The 22,786-nt window shown below is 47.9% G+C and overlaps 1 protein-coding gene across 1 annotated transcript; it reads right to left on the bottom strand.

The window, feature by feature from the left end:
• Positions 1–1,337: 1,337 nt before the first annotated feature.
• On the bottom strand, positions 1,338–21,154 carry CD8B (CD8 subunit beta). The gene is made up of 6 exons (XM_055539115.1): positions 21,030–21,154; positions 17,140–17,496; positions 10,990–11,082; positions 7,537–7,626; positions 5,533–5,569; positions 1,338–2,061 (listed from the first exon to the last, which is right to left on the bottom strand). Exons 1-6 carry the CDS (start codon positions 21,070–21,072, stop codon positions 2,049–2,051), a joined length of 633 nt encoding a protein of 210 aa, XP_055395090.1. The 5' UTR covers positions 21,073–21,154; the 3' UTR covers positions 1,338–2,048.
• Positions 21,155–22,786: the final 1,632 nt, after the last annotated feature.

The following is a 22,786-nucleotide window of genomic DNA, read 5'->3' as shown; positions in this document are numbered from 1 at the left end:
ACTCGGTCTAGATTAACCCGGCCCTTTCCGCTGATCTGTCAGCCTCAGAAGACAACCTGTTCTGTTGACCTCACAGTTGGTGGGCAGAAAATGTTTGCTTCTCTTCCGCCCTTCCTTCATCTAAGCCCTTCTGACTCCCGTCCACTACAACTAGACCTGCCCTGCCCTCCGACTCCTCAGGAAGCCTGTCAGATGCCAGAAGATGTTTCACTCCAGCCTGAGTCACAGTCACATTCTGTGGTTGCCAGAGGCCTCTGCATGGAGCCTGGTTTGTCATTGCCCTTCTTAAATTACACCTCCCAGCCCAGGGCAGGCCAGGAAATGCAGGTGGGACTCTCCTCCTTTGACCTGGGTCATGTGCTTCTATTAACATGGCCAAAGGTTGAATTCTTCTTTGGCCCGATAGTTCTTAAGTTGCTCAAGTGCAGGCTGGGAAACTAAGATAAGATCCAGGCTCTTATGACTCCTCCATTCCAGCTCAGCATCTTCTCCTTGTAGCTTTCTTCTCTGACTACTGAAGCTGAGAAACAGTAAAATATTAATGGACATGCAGCAGAGATCCTGAGGTCTCTCACCTTCCCCTCTCTCTCTTTCTATTTTTTGATGTGGGTCATTTTTAAAGTCTTTATTTGGTTTGTTACATCGCTGCTTCTGTTTTATGCTTTGGTTGTTTGGCCAGGAGGCATGCAGGATCCCAACTCCCCAAACTGGGGAGACTGAACCCCTGTCTCCCATGTTGGAAGGTGTAGTCCCAACCACTGAACCACCAGGGAAGTCCCTCTCACCTCTTCTTTGGTGCAAGTTCTCCTGGCTCATGGCCAGGCGTCCCCAGGGTTCCATGCTCAGTAGAAATGAACAGGTGCTAGTGAAAGCAGTTTTGGGGTTGGCCCTGGAGGCACCTGCTTCCTGGCTGTAGGTGCCCTGGGTGCTTCCATCTCCTCCAGGCTTTCTCTACAGCTACGAAGAGGACTACGGCATGTTTGGGGGCAAATGAGGGTGGCGCTAATGGTAAAGAACCTTCCTGCCAATGCAGGAGACGTAAGAGATGTGGGTTCAATTCCAGCTTGGGAAGATCCTTTGGAGGAGGAAATGGCAACTCACTCCAGTATTCTTGCCTAGATAATCCCATGGACAGAGGAGCCTGGCAGGCTACAGTCCACAGGGTTGCAGAGTAGGACACAACTGCAGCAACTTAGCACAAACACACGAGGAGCTTGATGCAGAATGAAGCCATAGTCATTTTAACCTCATTAATTTCTTTTTAACTGAGCACCACCATCTTTGCCGCATAGATGAGCTTTTGTGCATTTACATCACAGGAGCCATCTGCATTTTTTACCCAAGACTTTATTGTTACAACCAAGATATTATCATAAAAGGAACAGCGAGCAAGAGAAGAAATATATAAACCATGGGAAGGCAGAAGTAAAAGCTGAAGGACTTCTAGTGGGAGATCAAAGGGCCTCTTGTCTCCCAGACCACAAGTTCCCAGGCCCGAAGGAGGTCCTCAGAAACTGAAGTGACCCTGAGAGCCAGATCAGCCCCTTGGAAGCCTCATTTCCAATCTGGGTCTGCTCTCAGGGGCCACCCTGTGGAAAGGGTTAGCCCCGGGAAGACCAAGGGGACCCATCCCATCACCATCCCATGAGAGATTCGGGTCTCAGTGTCATTGCCCTACCTGGGCAAAGAAATGTGGTGGCTAGACGGTCAACACAAAGTTCCCAGCCCAACCCAGGCTGAGTTACAGGAGGCAGAAGTGGTGCACTGGGTGCCATTCTGTACTCAGTCGTCCAGAGTGCCTTGCAAGTAGCAGGAAGTGCCGTGGGGTTTTGAAGCCTTCTCTCTAAGATTGCCAGTGATCATGTAACAAGTAGATCCCATGCATGAGGCCCATAGAAAGAACTTGCAGTAGTTAAAAACAGGCAGCTTCTGCAGTTTCAGTGACATTTCCACGGCTGAGTGTGTGCATTCTCTCTCATTTTTCTGGATCTCGCTCATCACTGACCAATGTATTTTTGTAGCGGGACACCAGAAAACATATTCTCTGGTCACTTGTAAAACCTGAAAACAACAGGAAATGCGTGAAACCACTTATTTTCAGGCAAATGCTATTGAATTTCCTGATAAATAGCTCCTCAGGATGCAGGGCTCCAGTCCCAGTAAGTAGCCTAGGGCCAAGGGTTTTGTGTTAGAATGTTTTTAAGGCCCATCTTCGTCATTAAAGAAAAATTTAAAATGCCTGGAGAAGGAAATGGCAACCCATTGCAGTATTCTTGCCTTGGAAATCCCATGGACAGAGGAGCCTGGCAGGCTACAGTCCATAGGGTGGCAAAGAGTTGGACATAACTTACCAACTAACGCTAACACTTTCACGCTCAGGATGGATTTTCTAGCTCCAAGTCACCTTCTGAGGAACTGCCTCACTTTGTACTGCTTTGGGTAAACATAAAGACTATTGTTTAAGACACACACAAAAAATTAAAATGCTTAAAAAAGTGCAGCCCTAAGAACTCTAGCTTTGAATAGTGTTACCTCTTGCGGTGCCTTCTAAGATAAGCGATTCACCCATGTGCATTAAGGGACCAGAGGAAGATGACCTGCTGACGGATGATTTTCTAAAGCCAGTTAGCAGGTGGGGAATATCTGCCCCAAACTGCAACCTGAATTTGTAACAGCTGCTCTTTGAGGCCCAGGGACTATTTCATCCACACCTGGATCATGAGAGTAAACCCAGAGGTGGTTTCCGAACTTCTTTTAGCCTCAGACCCTTTTGTTCAATGACATCTTACAGGTAAGTGTAACTATGGGCAATGGATGAGAGGAGAGCTGTTTGGAATGAAGAGGGTGAAGGGCCTTGGGTCCCCCCTAGGGCCACCCCCAGCCCCTTGCTCGCATGACCTGATCCTCAGAACCCCTGGGTTTGCCACAGCATGAGGTCTGGCAACAGACTCCCCCTGAACTGGCATCAAATTACCAGGGGAACAAATTAAAACAAAGTGGTGGGAGGGAGGCAGAGTCACAGGCAGTACCCTGACGGGGAGACATTTTCCATAAAAGGTCACTGCAAGGAAGATATGAATGAAACACACCGGAGGTCTAGGGTGAGGCAAAAACTCTTAAGTTACTGCCTCCTAAATGTGGGGGCACCCCACTCCAGTACTCTTGCCTGGAAAATCCCATGGACACAGGAGCCTGGTAGGCTGCAGTCCATGGGGTCGCTAATGGTCGGACACGACTAAAGCGACTTCACTTTCACTTTTCACTTTCATGCATTGGAGAAGGAAATGGCAACCCACTCCAGTGTTCTTGCCTGGAGAATCCCAGGGACGGCGGAGCCTGGTGGGCTGCTGTCTGTGGGGTCGCACAGAGTCGGACACGACTGAAGCGACTTAGCAGCAGCAGCAGCAGCAAATGTGGGAGAGTTTCTAAATCTAGCACATGAAGTAAAAATTGCAGACCATCACAATGATCATCGAACGACTTCTCTGGTAGTCCAGTGGTTAAGAATCTGACTGCTAATACAGGGGACATGGGTTCGATCCCTGGTCCTGGAAGATTCCAGCTGCGAGGCAACTGAGCCTGTGCACCACAACTACTGAGCTCATACTCTAGAGCCCAGGAGCCCCAACTACTGAAGCCCACGTGCCCAGAGCTTGTGCTCTGAAGCTAGAGAAGCCACCACAATGAGAAGCCTGCACACCACAACTAGAGAAAGTCTGCTCGCAGCAATAAAGACCCAGTACAGCCAAAAAAAAAAAAAAAAAAAAATTATCATCAAAAAAATATGAAATGTAGCAGGCATGTTTAAGCAACTGTATAATACAACATGTATAAATATACACAAATACAATGTGTATGATGTAGAACATATAGTATAGTGAGTATATTTGAAAATTTATAATTTCAGAATATTTAAAAGTACATTGTAGTCTTCCCTGGTGGCTCAGTGGTTAAGAATTTGCCTGCCAATGCAGGAGACACAGGTTCAATCCCTGATCCAGGAAGATCCCTCTTGCCTTAGGGCAACTAAGCCCAGCGCGCCACAACTACTGAGCCTGTATTCTGGAGCCCAGGAGCTGCAACTACTGAAGGCTGAGAACCCCAGAGCCTGTGCTCCACCAGAGAAGCCATCACAATGAGAAGCCCTCGCACCACAACTAGAGAGTAGCCCCTGCTCACCTAACCTGGAAAAAAGCCTGTGTAGCAATGAAGACCCAGTATAGCCAAAAATAAGTAAATAAATAAAAAGTAAACATTTAAAAACTACTTTGTATGTTGCACATCTGAAACCATTATAATATTGTATGTCATTTATAATCAACAAGAAAACATTCTGTGTCTTGGTTGTTGGGCTCATAAAATCGTCTTTTGTAAGTAGCATGAGCTGGTGCTTGGACTCCCAGAATACAGGAGCTGAGCACTTGGAAGGTGTTTCCCCAGTAAGTCCTTACAATAGCCATGTGGTTGTTACTGCTGTCCCATTTTATAGATGAGGGATCAGAGGCTCAGAGAGGTGAAGTGACTTGCCTGCAGTCACAAGGATGGTGAGTAGCAGACAGAATTCAAACCAAGATCTGCTTGAATGGAGCCAGAGCTCTTGATCCTCAATCTAGGGGCAGGAACTTTCTCTCTTTTTTTTTTTTTCAAACACCTCTACATAGAGGGGAATGTAATTAATGAGATAGGTAGATGTGAAACTATCTGTTTTGAGGCAGAAAAATCAGTCCAAGGGCACAGCCCATAGACAAATAGTGGTCCAGAAGCCCTTCAGTATGGAAGCAGCAAGCAGCCTTGGCTTCTGCTGGAGCTTACACAGCTCAGTGGGCCTAAAGAGCAAGCTTGTTGCCCCTGTGTCTGTGTAACTAAGCCGGTGGGTTTGCTGACTCCTGGGACCCAGGTGGGGTCAAGTCCAACACACAACACTAGCCAGGAAGGAATTCCACTGCCCGTGGGGGTCAACTGACTTGTCTTCAAGTTCCATTCTGCTCTCTACTGCCCCAAATGCTTTGAGCAAGTCTTGATCTGTAAAAATAACCCTCTTATGTCATGCAGGACCAAGTTTAATGAAATAACAGGGGGCAAAAGCTTGGGATATCCTTCTGGTTCTAACCAAGCAGGAGTTGACTGTTTATTCAATAACCTATAGTGGAAAAGAATCTGAAAAATAAAATATATATAACTGCATCACTTTGCTGTACACCTGAAACTAATCAGTTCAGTTCAGTCGCTAATGTAAATCAACCACACTGCAATTAGGAAAAAAAAAAGAAAAGAGTTCACTGTCATCCTCAAAAAATCTAAGAGCTAAATCTTACCACACTTGACATAAACAACTAGCCAGTATTCTGTTTGCTTAGTTTCTCTCTTTGCCTGAACTCCATCACCGCATCTACTTATACAGTGTGTGAGTTTTTGAAGGTGGTGCCTGGCTGGGGCTTCTTAGATGTTTGTGAGCAGCCGCCAGGCGTGAGAAAGCCAGGGCCACACCCAGGGCTGCAGGCTGGGCACTTTTTCAAGACCTCAGCCACTTACTGTTTTAAGAGACGAAGCCGGGCTCTCCTCTGCAGGCCTGGAAGGAGAAAACAAAAGTGCTGGTTGACATGGGTTGTGAACTGCAGATACCAAGCCCCAGAGAGCAAGCAGAGTGATGAGAGGGACAGCCAACGCCTAGAACCACTTCTTTTGATTCCAGGCTCTGCTCCTCATGGGTTTTACCTCCTTTAATGCTAGGAGTTGAATTTTATTATCTCATTTTGCATATGGGGAAACTGATCTAGAGAGCGAGTGTGTAACTGAGTAACTTGCTTAAAATCCTGTAGCTAGTGAGGGATTGTTTGTGTGCCCTTGAATGCACCATCTTGCCCTTCACAGCAGGTCACGAAGGAGAGGCTGTACAGACAGGTGGTCTTAAACCAGAGCTTGTGGACTCTGCGGGTGTGCGATTTCCCCTTGGGATGTAAGAAGGAAATATGAGCATGTGTATTTTCATGTTTATCTCATCCTTTTTATTTCTGAAGAACATTTAATAATATACACAGTATTGAGTTGGCCAAAAAGTTCATTTGGGATTTCTGTAAGATGGTACAGAGAAATCTGAACGAACATTTTGTCTAATGCAATATATTAAATAAACCCAGATAACATAAATGTTAATAATTTATTAAATAAATATTTATAAGTATATATTAAATATATACATACATAATATTTTAAAAATACAGTTAGTTGCAGTTAGTATTTATAATTAAAAGATTTTTTTCACTGATGAGTTCATTGAGCAAAATGTTTGCAGACCCCTGAGCTCTAATGGTTCTTAGAATGAAATAAATGGATCCTTTTTTGCGTGGCAATTATATGCAAAAGTGTGCACACTATGCATTTCCCTGTAGAGGGGGTCGATAATTGTGATCATATGTTCAAAGGGGTCTGTGACTTATAAAAGAGCCACTGACCTAGTCTACATTCCAGTGGGCCAACCCCTCTCATTTTATAGAAGCCCAGAGAGGGTGAGTGGCTCGCTCAAGCCCAGAGTGGCACCAGTGAGCAGAAGAGTCAGGAGTAGAGTCTGGGGCTCTGGGTTCTTGGCCAGCTGTGCTGGCCTTCCCTGAAACTACCCTGAAAGTGAAAGTGCTAGTTTCTCAGTCAAGTCTGACTCTTTGTGACCCCATGGACTGTAGCCCACCAGGTCCTTTGTCCATGGAATTCTCCAGACAAGAATACTGGAATGGGTTGCCATTCCCTTCTCCAGCGGATCTTCCCAACCCAGGGATCGAACCCAGGTCTGCTGCATTGCAGGCAGATTCTTAACCATCTGAACCACCAGCTTGCCTGGGGGCCCGTAGACGGAGGTGGTCCTACCCCTGAAGTGGCCGAGAACAGCAAACCATCTCTGAGTTTCCCAACAGCCTCAGGGGAGGATTTCTAGTTCTGGGGAGCAAAATGCAACCCCCAGTGTAATTTCCGTGCACTGTTTCCACCCCAGCTGCTCCTGGGTGTTCCTGCTGACAGAGTACACGCCCTGGGGCAGGACTTTACAAAAACAAGCCGGGAGGTAGGTAATATGGTTACCCTGGGTAGGGCCCCTGAGCCTCAGTGGGGCCAGGGCATCTGCCCAAGTCGCTAGATCAAGGGTTGAATTCAAATCCAGGTTTGTCTGACTCCAGAGATGGGGTGGTCTCTGACTCCTGCAGCTTGGCCTCAGGCCAAGAATCACTTCTCAGACTTATCATGGGTTTGGGGTTGGAGGAGCAAACTTCCCACCAGCTGCCACCTGCCCTGTTCCCCTAGAGAAGAAAGGACCCTCGGGGACACATCCAGCAGCAAAAGGAGTTACCATGAAGACCCAGCCTTGCCAGGTGGCTCAGTGATAAAGAATCTACATGGAGAAGGAAATGGCAACCTACTCCCGTATTCTTGCCTGGGAAATCCCATAGACAGAGGAGCCTGGCAGGCCAGTCCTTGGGGTTGCAAGAGTAGAACATGACTGAGTGACTGAGCAAACACATGTACATGGCGGCCCAAGAGGGCATAACTTACAGCGCAGGTGGATGGCCACACCCAAGGACACCAGAAGAATCAGGACACCGGCCGCCAGGAGGCCGAGGATGAGCGGGGCACAGGGCAGACCTGGAAAATACACGCGTGTTGAATGAACATTTGAGACGTGCAGATAAACACAAAGAAGGAAAAATCCACAGGAAGCCCCACCCACCACTCAGAGAATACCACTTTTTTCCATGCTTCATTCTAGTCTTTTCTAGGCTCTTTAAACATATTGAAATCATTTCATATATAAAACTTCAGGAAAGTGAAAGTGAAGTCGCTCAGTTGTGTCCAACTCTTTTTGACCCCAAGGACTGTAGCCCACCAGGCTCTTCCATCCATGGAATTTTCCAGGCAAGAATATTGGAGTAGGTTGCCATTTTCTTCTCCAGGGGATCTTCCCAACCTAGGGATCGAACCTGTGTCTCCCACATTGCAGGCAGATGCTTTACCATCTGAGCCACCAGGGAAGCCCAATCTTCAGGTCCCACATCCAAATTTTAACAGTTAATAAACTCAGTAGCTAGTTTTGTTCAAAATGAGATAGACAATTCGCATGCCTGGTAATGGGATTTTTATTATTTATTAAAAAATTTTTTTTAATTTTAGAAGAAATAGCTGAATATATTTTCACTGTAGCTCCTTCACAGAAGTAACTACCATTGTTAATTTGCATATACACATATGTAATTTACATAGACACATCACATATAGTTTTTTTTTAATTTATTTTTAATTGGAGATAGTTGCTTTACAGTGTTGTGGAGGCTTCTGCCATACATCAACATGAGTCAATCATAGGTATACATAGGTCCTCTCCCTCTGGAACCTCCCTCCCACCCCTCGAGGTTATGATAACCTAGGTTGATAACCAGGTTGAGCTCCTTGTGCTATACAGCAATTTCCCATTACCTCACATTGGTCAGAATGGCCATCACCAAAAAGTCTACAATAAATGCTGGAGAGGGTATGGAGAAAAGGGAACCCTCTTGTGCTATTGGTGGGAACGTAAATTGATACAACCACTATGGAGAACAGTATGGAGATTCCCTAAAAAACTAAAAATAAAACCACTATGACCCAGGAATCGCACTGCTGGACATATACCCTGAGAAAAGCATAATTGCAAAAGACACATGTACCCCAGTGTTCATTGTAGCACATATAGTTTTAAAAATACAGAGGCTTATACAGTACAAATTGTTCTGCAACCAGGCTTTTTTCTTAAACATGCCAGCATATTCTTTGTTCTAACGGCATGTCATCTGAAGTATGGCTGTACCATGGATTATTTAGCCATTAATGTACATTTTGTTTGTTTTTTGAATTTTACAAATAAGGCTGCAGAGAACATCCAGGTATGTTTCTCCCTGTGCAGGAGCCTGCCCAAGGCAGATACTGAAAATAAGAACAACTAACCATAGACTGTATCCATTTTCAATAATAACAGATACTGTAAAATGCCTTCCAAAAAGGCTTCACTGAGTTCCATTCCTAATTATCAGTCATGTACCCTGCTTACTCCTGACATTATCAGAGATTTTAACTTTTGCAGAGCAGTGGGTGAAAAATAATATTTCATTTCAATTTCCTACTTGCCAATTTCAGCCTATTTTCATGTATTGACCATGTATGATTTTTCTTCTACGGAAGAAGAAAAATTGTCTTTCTGCCCATTTTGTAAATTATATAAACAGCAGAGTTTATATCAAATATAAACTGATACCCCAAATCTTTCTCTGATACTCTTTCTTTCCCTGTGACTGGTCCTTGTGAGTAGCAAAGTAGGCAGAATCAGGACCCATGGGTGAAAAAGGCAAGGCTGCAGACTGACACCCAAGATTGAAAAAGAAAGAGTTTTGGGTGTCAGAGAAGGGGTAGAACGTTTACTGAAGATCTGTTATGTGTCAAGTACAGTACTAACTGCAAACTTCCATCTTGTGAGGAAGGAAGGAATTAACTATCATTTTTATCTCTCATTTTACAGTTCAGAAAAAACAAGATTCAAAGAAGTTCAATTACCTGCCCAAGGCGATCTGGATAGTAAAAAGCGGGGCCTGGATACAGACTCAAGTCTCCTGAGTTCTACAGTCCCTGCCAGTCCCATGGCTACAGCTTTAGGGCAGGAGAGGTGGTGGGGCAGGGCGGGGTGGGGAAGGGAGGAAGGAAATGGCATAGGCTGCTCTTGGGGAGGGAACCACCATCACCAAGGCTGGATGGTGCCACGCGGAGAGGAAAGTTTGGTGAGAGGCCCTGGGAGGTCCTTTTCCGTTCTGAGATGTGAAGCTTCTATCTGCCTCCCTCTCATCTCCATGGGTTTCCTAACCTGGATGAACCTCAGAAATGTGATGCAAAGTGAAAGAAACCAGGCATGAAAGACCATATACCATATGACTCCATTTGTACGAAACGTTCAGGAGAGATGAATCTATTGCAACAGAATGTAGATTAGCAGGTGCCAGGGGCTGGGAGGGGGGACAGAGATTAACTATAAATAGGCACAAGGGATCTGAGAGTTTGATGGAAACATTCTAAAACTAGTTCATGGTGACGGTTGCATTACTCGGTAAATTTATTAAAAATCACTGAGTCGTGCACTTAAAATGGATGAATTTTATGACATGCAGATTATGCCAGGATAAAGTTTTAAGTAATGGAGGTGGGTATAAGCTGCAGGGATGTGGAAGGTAGAAAGACCCCTTTCTTCTGGGCGGAGAGGGGTCAGGGGAGGCCTCCTGAGCTATGACCTGAACTAGAGACCTAGACACAGCTAAAGGTCCTGGGTGAAGTGTGATCACCTCCCCACAATGTGACTCCAGGGAAAACTGCTGCTTGCCTGTGCACCACATCTAGAGAGTAGCCTCTCTTCACCACAGCTAGAGAAAAGCCTGTGCAGCATGAAAACCCAGCACAGCCAAAAAACAAATAACAACTTAACAACAACAGAAACAAAGAAAAATGCTGCTGGGAACATTCGTGTGCAAGTGTTGGGCAGATAGATCCTTCATTAGGGGCGCGGGTAGCTTAGTGGTAAAAAAATCCACCTGCCAACGCAGGAGATGCAAGTTTGATCCCTGGTTGGGGAAGATCCCCTGGAGAAGGAAACAGCAACCCACTCCAGTATTCTTGCCTGGGAAAGTCCATGGACAGAGGAGCCTGTTGGGCTATAGTTCATGGGGCTGCACAGAGTCAGACACGACTTAGCGACTGAGCACTGAGTCCATTAAGTTTTGTCCTGTGACGAGTTACGAGCGTGTCCCCCACTAGACTATGAGCGATTGGAAAACAGCGCTGCTGTCGCACTCAGCTCCCCTTAGACTCCAGCTCAGGGCTAGAGAAAGAGGCTCGAGTCCACACTTGTCAAGAGTTTATGGAAGGAAGGGAGGGAGAAAGGGAGAACGAGCATTGGCTGTGCTTCTGAGAATCCGGAGGAATGGGAGAACTCACGTTTCTGAGCCACCGGGTTTGGGACTCGATGGCACACTTTCTTTTTAGGGCTGGTCTTCTTGGTTGGCTGGGGAGAGGTAGGAAGTACATCAACTGCAAAAACAAGCAAGACACATGTCTTAGCCAGGTAAACCGCAGGTGGACTCAGAGACAAAACTTACAACTGCATGTCTGATACTCAGGTATTAAAACCCTTCTCAGTGTTCCCTCAGAGAAGGCAATGGCACCCCACTCCAGTACTCTTGCCTGGAAAATCCCATGGACGGAGTAGCCTGGAAGGCTGCACTCCATGGGTCGCTGAGGGTCGGACATGACTGAGCGACTTCACTTTCACTTTTTACTTTCATGCATTGGAGAAGGAAATGGCAACCCACTCCAGTGTTCTTGCCTAGAGAATCCCAGGGTCGGGGGAGCCTGGTGGGCTGCCGTCTATGGGGTCACACAGAGTTGGACACGACTGAAGTGACTTAGCAGCAGCAGCAGCAGCAGTGTTCCCTAGGCTGTCATGGGCTTGAAGGTCACAGATCAATGGGATTTTTGATTTAGTAATTCGCAGATGGATCTGAGGGCTCAGAGATGGAGGTCAACTTGGTGTCTTGGAGAGAGGGGCTCTGGAGTCATCCAGATATGAAAAGAGTCCCAAGACCCCTGATCAACCATTGTGTGGACTGCAAGGAGATCAAACCAGTCAATCCTAAAGGAAACCAACCCTGAATATTCATTGGAAGGACTGATGCTGAAGCTGAAGCTCCAACACTTTGGCCACATGATTTGAAGAGCTGACACACTGGAAAAGACCCTGATGCTGGGTAAAAGGAGAAGGAGGCAGTGAGAATGTGATTAGAGAGCATCACCGTCTCAATGGACATGAATTGAGCAAACTCCAGGAGACAGATGACAGAGGAGCCTGGTGTGCTGTAGCCGTGGGGTTGCAAAGAGTCAGACATGACTTAGCAGCTGAACAACAGTAATGACTAGGGGCAAGTCCTATCGCTTCTTTGTGAGATGACCCCCATCTCCTTTCTAAGGTGGTTGTGAGAATGACAGGGAACAGTGAGCCCAGCAAAGTGAGTGGTATGGATGGCTTCACCTCGCTGAAGATCTTGAGCTACATCTGGAGTCCCCTAGCCCTTGGCACGACCAACCCCTGAGCCCTCCTCCTTGTGCGAATGGAAGAAGCTGGAAGAAAGGAGGTGGTGCCTTTTTCTGGACAATACCAAGCAGGTTGGGAGGTTGTGTAGGTTGAGATTTTCTTCCTCAGCCTCAGTGGTTAAGAATCTGTGCTTCCACGGCAGGGGGCACAGGTTCGATCTCTGGTCAGAGAACTGAGATCCCACATGCCCTAGTGCTCAACCAAAAAAAAACAAAAACAAAAACAAAAACAAGCAAACATATGTTATCAGAGGGACCTTTAGACTAGTCTCAACCTTTAATTTCAAAGGTGAACACTAGTGATGTAAAGGACTGACCCCTACGAGGCCCCACAAAGGAAAGGGCCTGGCTGGGGTCCGCAAGTTCCTCTCCTGACTCCTGGTGGGTAACGCCTACTCTTTCATTCTAATCCACTGTCATATGACTGAAGTGGTGGGACAGGGCAGGCGGACAAGCCCACAGGGCAAAGGGAGACACCCGAGGCTCGAGAATCCAACCCCCTGCCTCTGACAGTTGGGAAAAGACATTTCACTGATTTTCTGCAAAATTGTAGGAGAGGGAATTGTGTGACACGTGAACTTGGACTCTAGAGTCAAGGGCACTGGGAGGGGCAGCCAGTGTTTGATCCTTTGGGTCTGGCATCTTTCATATAAAATGTTGACTCTTTGGACCCTCACCACCCTGAGACAAGGGCAGTAGAGAAATTGTGCCCCCTGTTCTGCATGATCTGGGGGGTTTCAAGAAGACCCAGCTAACCAGAATTAACCCTTAGCAAGCTCCTACCTCATGCCAGCGGTTGTGCCAAGCACGTCAGCTTAAGCTTACGGAACCAACAACTTTGGGGATGGGCACTAGTTTCTCCATTTTATCCCCAGAAGCCTTGGCTCAGAGGGTTGACATAAGTTCAAGTTGCTTATTTGAACTTGCTCAAGTTCAAGAGCCAATAAACAGCAGGGCCAGCATCTGAGCCAAAGAATGCCTATATTAGATTCTCGTGCCACACATTGCCTAAGGGGCAAATGTATTTTGACAAAAAGTTAAGCACGGGGACTTCCCTGGTGGTCCAGTGGTAAAGAATCTGCCCTGCAATGCAGGAATCGTGGGTTTGATCCCTGGTCAGGAAACTAAGATCCCACATGCCATGAGCAGCTAAGCTTACGTGCTACAAATACTGAGCCCGGGCTCTCTGGAGCCTGCCCCACAACTAGGGAGTCTGAGCACCGCATCAAAAGAGCCTGCATGATGCAGCGAAGATCCCATGTGTGGCAACTAAGACCTGATGCAGCCAAACAAATGAATAAATAAATTTTTAAAAGTTAAGCACCTCAGGTCATCAGGGTGTTGAAGGAAACAGTTGTAAAGGGGGAGAACGGCCTTAGTCTTGTGTTCTGAAAGCCTGGGAGGAGCCCGGCCCTCAGCTAGGGTGTCTCAGGCTGTCCTTCCCTTAGCCCTTTTAGTCCTCACTGCTCCAGAAGTGTTCATCTCCCTCCTTCCTACAGACTCCCACTGGGGCAGTGGTGAGCCTTCAGGGGGCAGATCTACAGACCCCAGTAGCCTGGGGCTTTTAGGAGGTTTGTGGGGGAACTTGTTCTATTTTTTTGTTTTAAAATTTTTGGCCACACCACGCGGCATGTGGGCGCTCAGTTCCCTGACCAGGGGATTGAACCCGCACCCCCTGCCTTGGGAGCATGGAGTCCTAACCACTGGACCACCAGGGAAGTCCCACCTTTGGATTTTAATGTCTTCTTGCCCAGAGTCGGGAGTCCTTTATTATTCTTGATTACCCACCCGCACCTTCCCAGGTGGCGCTAGTGGTAAAGAACTCACCTGCCAATACAGGAGACGTAAGATACGTGGGTTCGACCCCTGGGTCAGGAAGATCCCCAGGAGAAAGGCATGGCAACCCACTCCAGTATTCTTGCCTGAAGAATCCTCATGGAGAGGAGCCTGGCGGACTACAGTCCACAAGGTCACAAAGAGTCGGACACGAATGAAGCGACTTAGCATGCACGCACCCAGTTCAAATCTCCCCACTTCTCTCCTCTTTGAAAGGGGCAGGACTTTTGAGTCCATGGTGTCTTGAGGTGCCTGAAAAAAGCCTGTCTTCCCCCCAATACTTTCTCTACCGTCCAAGTGCATGGTAAGTTGATTTAGTCGTGTCCAACCCTATGAGACCCTAAGGACTGTAGGCTGCCAGGCTCTTTTGTCCATGGGTATTCTCCAGGCAAGAATACTGGAATGGATTGCTCTGCCCTCTTCCAAGGGATCTTCCCGACCCAGGGATCAAATTCACATCCCTTATGTCTCCAGCATTGGCAGGCAGGTTCTTTACCACTGGCATCCAACAGTCCTCTTTAAACTGTCCTGAACTTCCAGCCAGAGGGTGAGCTCTTGCTCTGGAGTCCCCACACCTGGGGAGATGATACGGTTGGGAGCACGTGCTTTGGGGACAGATTGCCATTCCCGGGGAGCCAGGCAGAGTCAGGGGGTTGGGAAGATCAAAGCCAGGAGTGGGCAGCTAGTGGAGGAGGTGGGGGGAACTTCTGAAAACCAGTTTTTCTTATTTCACCATCCACCTTTCTTAGCCCCTGAAATCTCTTGAGTGGGAAGTATGAGGCTTATGGAGACAAAAACAATAAACCAAACCCAACCCCTAAACTCAGAAGAGCCTAATGTTCAATACAAGAATCAGTTAACACCCATCCCTTCAGGGATGCCTCAGCTTCTGGTGCGAGAGTTCTCCCCATCCTCCCCACCTCCTGGAGGATTTAAGATCCAGGACAGGAAGGGACAGTTTGGGAGTTTGGGATGGACACAAACACACTGCTGTATTTAAAATGGATAACCAAAAAGGACCTACTGTGCAGCACAGACAACTCTGCTCGATGTTATGTGGCAGTCTGGATGGGAGGGGAGTTTGGGGGAGAATGGATACATGTCCATGTATGGCTGAAACCCTTTGCTCTTCACCTGAAACTATCACAACATTGATTATTGGCTATACCCAATACAAAATAGAAAGTTAAAAAATAAAAAAGGTCAGAGGTTGGTGACATGTGAAGAGGGCATCACTCTGGCTTGTGTCTTCGTAATTATGTTGCTATGTCTGCACCTCCCATGCCGAGTGGTCCAATTTGTGGGGGCCCCCTGTCACTCTCAATGCTCCAGCCTGAGAAGATCTTAGGTGAGAGGGAAGCAAGATAGTGGGAGGCCCGCTGGGGGTTGGCCTTGACTATGAGTTAATCTGGGGAGGGGGTTGAAGCCAGATGTTGGCCTTTGAGAATTCCTTTATACCTTTGATGGTTTAATCCTCACTGTCCCGCACGGCAGCCACCTGCCACATGAGCTACAGAACACATTAACGTGGCCAGTCTGCCTCGAGATGTGCTGTGCATTTCAAACACACATCGAGCACTTAGTAAGAAAAGAAAATGTAAAATATATCAGTAATTAATTGCATACTGATTTCATGCTGAAATAATAATATTGTCCATAAACTGGGTTAAACAAAATGTATTATTGAAATTAATTTCACTTGTGTCTTTTGACTTTTTTTGAATGTGGCTGCTTTCTAGAATTTTTTTTTTTTTTTTTTTGGCCAAGGTTTTTGGGATCCTAGTTCCCTGACCCAGGATTGAATCAGGGTCCTAGGCAGTGAAAGTGATGAGTCCTAATCACTGGACCATCAGGGAACTCCCTGCTGCTGCGTCGCTTCAGTCGTGTCCGACTCTGTGCGACCCCATAGACAGCAGCCCACCAGGCTCCCCTGTCCCTGGGATTCTCCAGGCAAGAACACTGGAGTGGGTTGCCATTTCCTTCTCCAATGCATGAAAGTGAAAAGTGAAAGTGAAGTCGCTAAGTTGTGTCCAACTCTTCGGAACCCCACAGATTGCAGCCCACCAGGCTCCTCCGCCCATGGGATTTTCCAGGCAAGAGTACTGGAGTGGGGTGCCATTGCCTTCTCCACAGGGAACTCCCTAGAAAATTTTAAATTACATCTGTGGCTCGAAATATATTTCTACTGCACTTGCTGACTTAACTTCTGAGGAACTGCAGCTTCTAAGGGCCAGAGGGAATCAGGGAGGTCCTTAGCAGTCCCATGATACAGATGGGAAAACTGAGGCCTGGGGAGGGGAGTGACCTGCCCATGGGCACATGGTAAATTTGCAGCTGGGTCTGGGGTCTAACCTCCTTGCTCCCTGCAACTCTGGGCGTGGGTTCAAGCCACGGGCCCCCATGCACAACGTGAATGCTCTTGTTGGGTATGTCCAGGCAGCAAGAATATTCTTTCCCTGTGGGCACACTGGGAGGGGACTTCTAACAGGTGTTGGGACACGGACCAATCCAGCCTCAGCCTCAGCCTCAGATGGGCCTAGAATGCCACCCTGTTACTGGAATAAGCAGCAATGCCCCAAAGCATCTCATTTCCAATGGGAATCAAACAGCACCTGCCTCCCAGTGTGGTCAATAGCATGAAATGAAATAACTACATACAACCTTTGCACCAGCTTGGCTCACTATTAACAGTAGTGTTTTAGAGAACGAGGCTTATGGTTGCCAGGGGAAAGGATGGGAGGGAAGGATAGCTAAGGGGAGTTTAGGATGGACACCCACTGCTATATTTAAAGTGGATGAACAACAAGGACCAACTGTAGAGCACTAGCAGCTCTGCTCAGTGCTATGCCGTAGCCTGGATGGGAGGGCAGCTCGGGGGAGAATGGATACATACATATGTATAGCTGAGTCCCTTCGCTGTTCAGCTGAAACTATCACAATATTGTTTGTTAATCGGCTATACTCCAATACAAAATACAAAGTTTCAAATATAGCTTTCAGTCATGAAAAAAAAAAAAAGACCAGTAGCGCTGTTGCTCCTGGAAGTCAGCCCCTCCCTCCGAGTAGGGCTCGCTGAGAATGGGAGCCGTCCCAGGACATAGCACGCACTCAGCACCCAGTAGGTACTCAGTGCTCATCTGCAGCACTGAACCGGATTCTTACCCACACTCAGCTGAGTTCCCGTCCCAAAGATCAGGTTGGGTATCCCAATGATCATGCAGAAGTAGACACCACTGTCGGCAGGCTTCACATTTTGGAGTGTGAGCATGTTCTGGGGGGGATTTCCAAACACAGTCAGCTTCTCCGCGTCCACCTCCTTGCCATACACAGTCTTTTTGGACTCCCAGTAGGCCAGGAACTCATAGTGACTGTTAGCGCTCAGGGCCTGGCGCAGCCGCAGCCAGTAGATGCGTGCGTTAGAAGGTGAGGTTTGGGTTTTACAGGACAGCGTCACCATCTGGTTGGTCTGAACCATCAAGGATGCAGGGGTCTGCACGAGGGCCAAGCTGCCATGCAGAGCTATGAGAAGCAGAAAGAGCAGAGGCCATCAGCACCTTTTCTTAGCAGGGGTTGTGGGGTCCCAGAGTCAAACATGAGAGGAGAAGTGATGAGAGAGCCTGCCTGGCTGCAGGGCCAGGGGCTGTGTGAAATACGGCCGGCAGTTCCAGGACTGAGAGCACCCCGCCCACCAGGGTGATCATCCATCAGGCAGGTGTTCATGATGCCAGCCTGACAAAGGGGACAGGGGAAAAGTGCCACTTGTTGACTTCATGCTTCTAGGCCTGGCTCTTGGCATAAATTACCCCCATCAAGCTTCAGACTTACTTTAGGATTTTTATCCCCACATGAGGAACTGAGGCCTGAAATGCCTTCTTCAAAGTCCTGCTTACAGCTAATAAGTGACCCAGGAGTCAAAGTCAAGGATGCATTCTGAAGTGAAAGCTGGTTGCCTTCCACCTTGTTCTGTGGCCACTCTATGAAGACTTTCAAAAGGTTCCAGGTGGCCTAAGGAAACCCAGGTCAAGCTCAGAGAGGAGCTCAGAATTACTGGCCGAACACCTGGCTGCTCTGGTCAACCTATAAGAGGACCAGTCACTGTTTCCAGACAGTGACAACAACCAGCAAGGGGAACTCACTGTCCCCCATAGACACAATCCCAGCCCATTACTCTCCAAGCCAGTAATTGGTCTCTGCATCCCCATTCCCGAGTGGAGGGACAGACACCCCAGAAGAGGTGCTGGGAGTTCACTTCAGTCTCAAATGGGAAGCCCCTGCAGGTAGGGCCTTGATCAGGAGGCCCAGAGCAGAACTCACAGACCTGGCCTTGAACCCTGCCTGTGCCCCACACCAGTTGTGGCATCTCCGGCAAGTTGTGGACCCTGTCTCCTTCCTGGAAAAGGAGGGCGGTTTGATGCTGCTGTCTTGCCTGCCTCCCCGGCTTGTTGTTTCTGTTTAGTGTTGTTGAGTGTCTGACTTCTTTTGTGACCCCATGGACTGTAGTCCGCCAGGCTCCTCTGACCATGGGATTCTCCAGGCAGGAATACTGTACTAGCTTGCCACTTCCTTCTCCAGGGAATCTTCCCGACCCAGGGATCGAACAGGGGTCTCCTGCCTTGGCAGGTGGATTCTTTACCACTGAGCCATCTCCAAGACTCAGAATGTCCAAAAAAGCACTGCAAACTGAACCTCACTGTACTCGGGTAAATCATCATCTATGTGACAGCTCTCAGCAGTTGCTACTGGAGGCAAATGAAATCTTAAGGAGAGAATTAGAAGGGGTCCCTCATGACCAAGTCCACCAAACGGAACCTGACTTGGTAAAGCTTTCATTTTAGCTGTGGGGCAGAGAAGACTCTGCAGACCAGGACCCAGATCCGGGAGCACTGAGGCCCAGAGAAGATATAGGCCTGGATGGGCAGAGGATGTTTGTGTGTGCATGCGTGTGTGTGTGTGTGTGTGTGTGTGTGTGTGTGTGTGTGTGTGTACCCAAGCCTTTCTGAACCCACATTCATTAGAAAAGACCCTGATGCTGGGAGAGATTGAGGACAGAAGGAGAAGAGGGTGACAGAGGATGAGATAGTTGGATGGCATCACCGATCCAATGGACATGAACTTGTGCAAACTCCGGGAAATGGTGGGGGACTGACTGCGAGGCCTGGTATGCTGCAGTCCATGGGGTCACAAAGAGTGGGACATGACTTGGTGACTGAACAACAAGAAGCCCACATTCATAATCCTACTTGGGGCTCAGGCTCCTTGGCCTTGACCTTCTCTAACACTGAAGAAGCAAACTTCTGGACTCCCATCACAGATTACTCTGAGCCTTTACTCCCACTGAGAATGAAAAGATACCTGGGGCCCAAGTGGCTATTGAGCCTTCTCTCCTCTCCCAGAAAACCATGCTGCCTTTTTAGCAGAGTCTTCATTGTTGGGGGTCATTGACCTCCTGGGGAAGACAATAAGAACCGGATAGGGATTTCCCTGGCATCCAGGGATTAAGACTCCACCCTTCCACCGCAGGGGACACAACTTGAATCCCAGTTGGGGAACTAAGATCCCGGATGCTGTGTGGTACAGCCAAAAGTAAATAAATTTTAAAAAAGAATTGATAATGCCAATATTTATCAAACTGTGCTGAACATGATTTATGCATTATCTCATTTATTCCTCACCGAATTTTTCGGGAGGAAATAACACCAATTTTACACACGAGGAAACAGAGGCTCAAGGAAGTTAAGGACCTGCTTAAGGTCATACGGCCTCTATGTGGTAGATTCAGATTTAAACCAGGTCTGGGACCCCAGAACCTAAGCTTTGTGCCACTCTCTGAAATGAGGAAACCTGTGATCCTCTCTAGGATCCCAGTCACGGGCTCATGTGCACATAGTGGGGCCGAGAATACACAGACTCCCCAGGCCCTTCTAAGAAAGCCCCAGTGGGACCCCTCCAGAGACAGACAGGTCAGAGGGGCTTTGGGGTCTTTGTGTAGATCCTTGCCTTCGTCCTGACTTGAACACTTCCTGGCCCAGACACACCCTGGTTTCTCTCTCCTGCCCACTTGCTTTTCAGCCCCTGGAGACAGAACCCCTGGCTGTGGTTGAATCCTGTGTGTGCTCCGGTCCCAGGGCCAGGCCTTGCCACACGCATGGTCTCATTTGATTCATTTCATCGTCTCAGTCACCCGGTGGTCCCACTCAGAGGGACCTGCTCTTTCTAAAATGATCCGCAGTAACTCTAGTCTCTTTGAATGGCCTAGACTAGCTTCTGCTAGAGATGCCATTGAAGTCACTAGGTCACAGCCAGGCTGGCAGGCTGTGTTACCTTGGCAGGAGGACCAGTTTGGGAATTTTTGGATTAGAGAGCAAATCAACCACAAGTTAGTGAGCAGTTTGGAGTGGGGAGGGATTTCTTCTACAAGACAGACTGACTGGGCTGGCCAGAGGGACAGACTCCCTGCTCTGTTCTTGTTCCAACATTCCAACTCCACTGCTGCCTGTTCTGGAAGCTACACTGCCCACAATACCCACACCAGGGAATATTCAGGAACCAAGTCACTGTGAGTGGGGACCCTGCCACACCTGTCTGAAAACTGGCAACAGCATGGTATTTGGCGAACTGTCCTACAAATACTTCCCCGGAAGTAATCATAATGTGTCTATGGAACCCTGGGCCAAGAGATGGGCACCAAAGCCAGAACTGGGGCCCTGGCATATGTCCTTCCTCTCTGGACCTCCCCATCTCTCTTTTCTTCTTTTCCATCTCCTTCAACTCTCCCTCCTCTCTTCCGGTCTATGTTTTCCTAGGTTCAGGCTTTGGGGGCAGAGGTGGCCTCAGTGCAGAGGCTCCGGGGACTCCCGGGGGTAGTGGGGTCCCTGGGAGGTTTTCCATCCCCAGGGACCGAGGCTACCTCCCGGATGCCCCCTCAGATCCGGGGTCTGGGTACGGCATCTTGCGGGGACAGCTTTCCCTAAACTTCACGCCTCAGGCTCTTCCCGGGCCCAGCGCAGAGCCCTCGCATCCAGCCCCGCGCCCCCAGGGTCTCCCCGCCTTACCTGCCAGCTGCGCGGCGAGGAGGAGCCACAGCCGCGCCTGCATCTTGGCGTGCCCCGGACACCCGGTCCCGGCGGAGCTCGGCTGAGAAGGTCCGGGCGGGGTAGTTGGGCGCGGGGTGGGGGTGGAGGAGGGAGCGAGGAGCAGGGAGGGAGGGCCCTGGCCGGGGAGAGGGCGGGAGTCTGGTGTGAGTAAAGGGAGGTCTCCGCCCTCATCCTCCCCGCATTTCAAAGGTCTTGACTGCGTTTCCAGTAGGGAGGCTACGCCGCTGTCCCGCGCCAAGTGATCCGCGCGTGTGGGATCGCCTTCTGCCCTGGGAGGTTAGAACAGGGTCATGACTCCATGTGACTCCAGATGAAGCCGCTGAGGCTCAGAGAAGTCAGGGTGCTCAGGAGGGTCCCTCGAGAGTGCTGATGGAGCATGACCCTAACTCCGGTCACTTCCTTCCTTTTTGAGTCGTTACTTAACCCAGAGAGCCTTCTGGGCGCCCCTGGGCCAGCGGGGCCCGGAGTGACCAAGACCCAGGCCCTGCCCTCAAGAGCACACACTTGAGAGGGTGAAAGAAAGCTAACTAACAGTGACACAGAGTCTGATGCTGAGAAAGGTGAGCTGGGACGCCGGGCTGAGCCAGGGGCACATCCAGACCTTGACCTTCAGAGTCCGGAAGAGCTGAGAAAATTATCAGGGTCTCTCTACCTTCCTCACATGTGTAATTCCTGTTAAAATAACACTGAAATGGGAAGTTAGCAGCTGATCAACAAAGCTTCCCTGGTGGCCCAGTTTCGATCCCTGGGTCAGGAAGATACCCTGGAGAAGAAAATGGCAACCCACTTCATTATTATTGCTAGGGAAATCCCATGGACAGAGGAACTTGGTGGGCTATAGTCTATGGGATTGCACGAGTCAAACACAACTTAGTGACTAAATCACCACCACTATACCTAGGATTATAATTGCTGTTATGTAGTAATTCTGTATTTAACTTTTTGAGGAGTTTTTACAGCTATTTTTATAGCAGCTATGCCATTTTACATTTCTACTAACAATGTATGAGGGTTCCAGTTTCCCCACATCCTCACAAACACCTGTTACTTTCTATTCTTTTTTTTTTTTTTTTTAATATATCCATTCTAGTGGCCGTGAGGTAGCATCTTATTGTGGTTTTGATTTGCATTTTCTTAATGACTAATGATGTTAGATATCTTTTCATATGCTTCTTGGCCATTTGTATTTCTTATTTGTATGTCTATTCAAATCCTTTGCCCATTTAAAAGTTTAGGTTTTCTTTTTGTTGTTGAATTTTAAGAGCTCTTTATATACTCTGGATAGTAGACTCTTCTCTGATGTATGATTTGCAACTCTTACCTCCCATACTGCTAGTTGTCTTTTCACTTAGTTAATAATGTCTTTTAATGCACAAAAGTTTCAAATTTTGATGAAGTCCAATATTTCTATTTTTCTTTTGGTCTTGTATTTGGAATCAATTGCTGAATACAAGATCATGAAGATTTACCCTGAAATTTTCTTCTAAGAGTTTTATAGTTTTAACTCTTATAATTCAGTTATTGATCCATTTTGAGTTCACGTTTATATACAGTGTGAGGTAGGGGTCTAACTTGATTTTTTTTGCAAGTGGGTATCTAGTTGTTATGGTGTTATTTGTTGAAAAGACTATTCTTCCCCCATTGAATAATCTTAGTATGCTAGTTGAAAATCAATTGACCAAAGGTATGGGATTATTTCTAGACTCTCAGTTTTG

This window comes from Bubalus kerabau, chromosome 11, assembly GCF_029407905.1.
Source record: "Bubalus kerabau isolate K-KA32 ecotype Philippines breed swamp buffalo chromosome 11, PCC_UOA_SB_1v2, whole genome shotgun sequence".
In the NCBI taxonomy this organism is placed as follows: Eukaryota; Metazoa; Chordata; class Mammalia; order Artiodactyla; family Bovidae; genus Bubalus; species Bubalus kerabau.
Note: the sequence above shows the minus strand (reverse complement) of the source record. Positions and strands in the feature narration are given on the sequence as shown.

What these genes read in the sequence shown, in the direction of transcription:
- CD8B (XM_055539115.1), bottom strand. Translation starts at nt 21,072, where the DNA reads ATGCAGGCGCGGCTGTGGCTCCTCCTCGCCGCGCAGCTGGCAG. An exon ending in GGGAACTCAGCTGAGTGTGG is followed by an intron (nt 11,083 to 17,139) that starts GTAAGAATCCGG and finishes TTGTTTTTGCAG; the next exon opens with TTGATGTACTTCCTACCTCT. An exon ending in AAACCCGGTGGCTCAGAAAC is followed by an intron (nt 7,627 to 10,989) that starts GTGAGTTCTCCC and finishes TGTATTTTCCAG; the next exon opens with GTCTGCCCTGTGCCCCGCTC.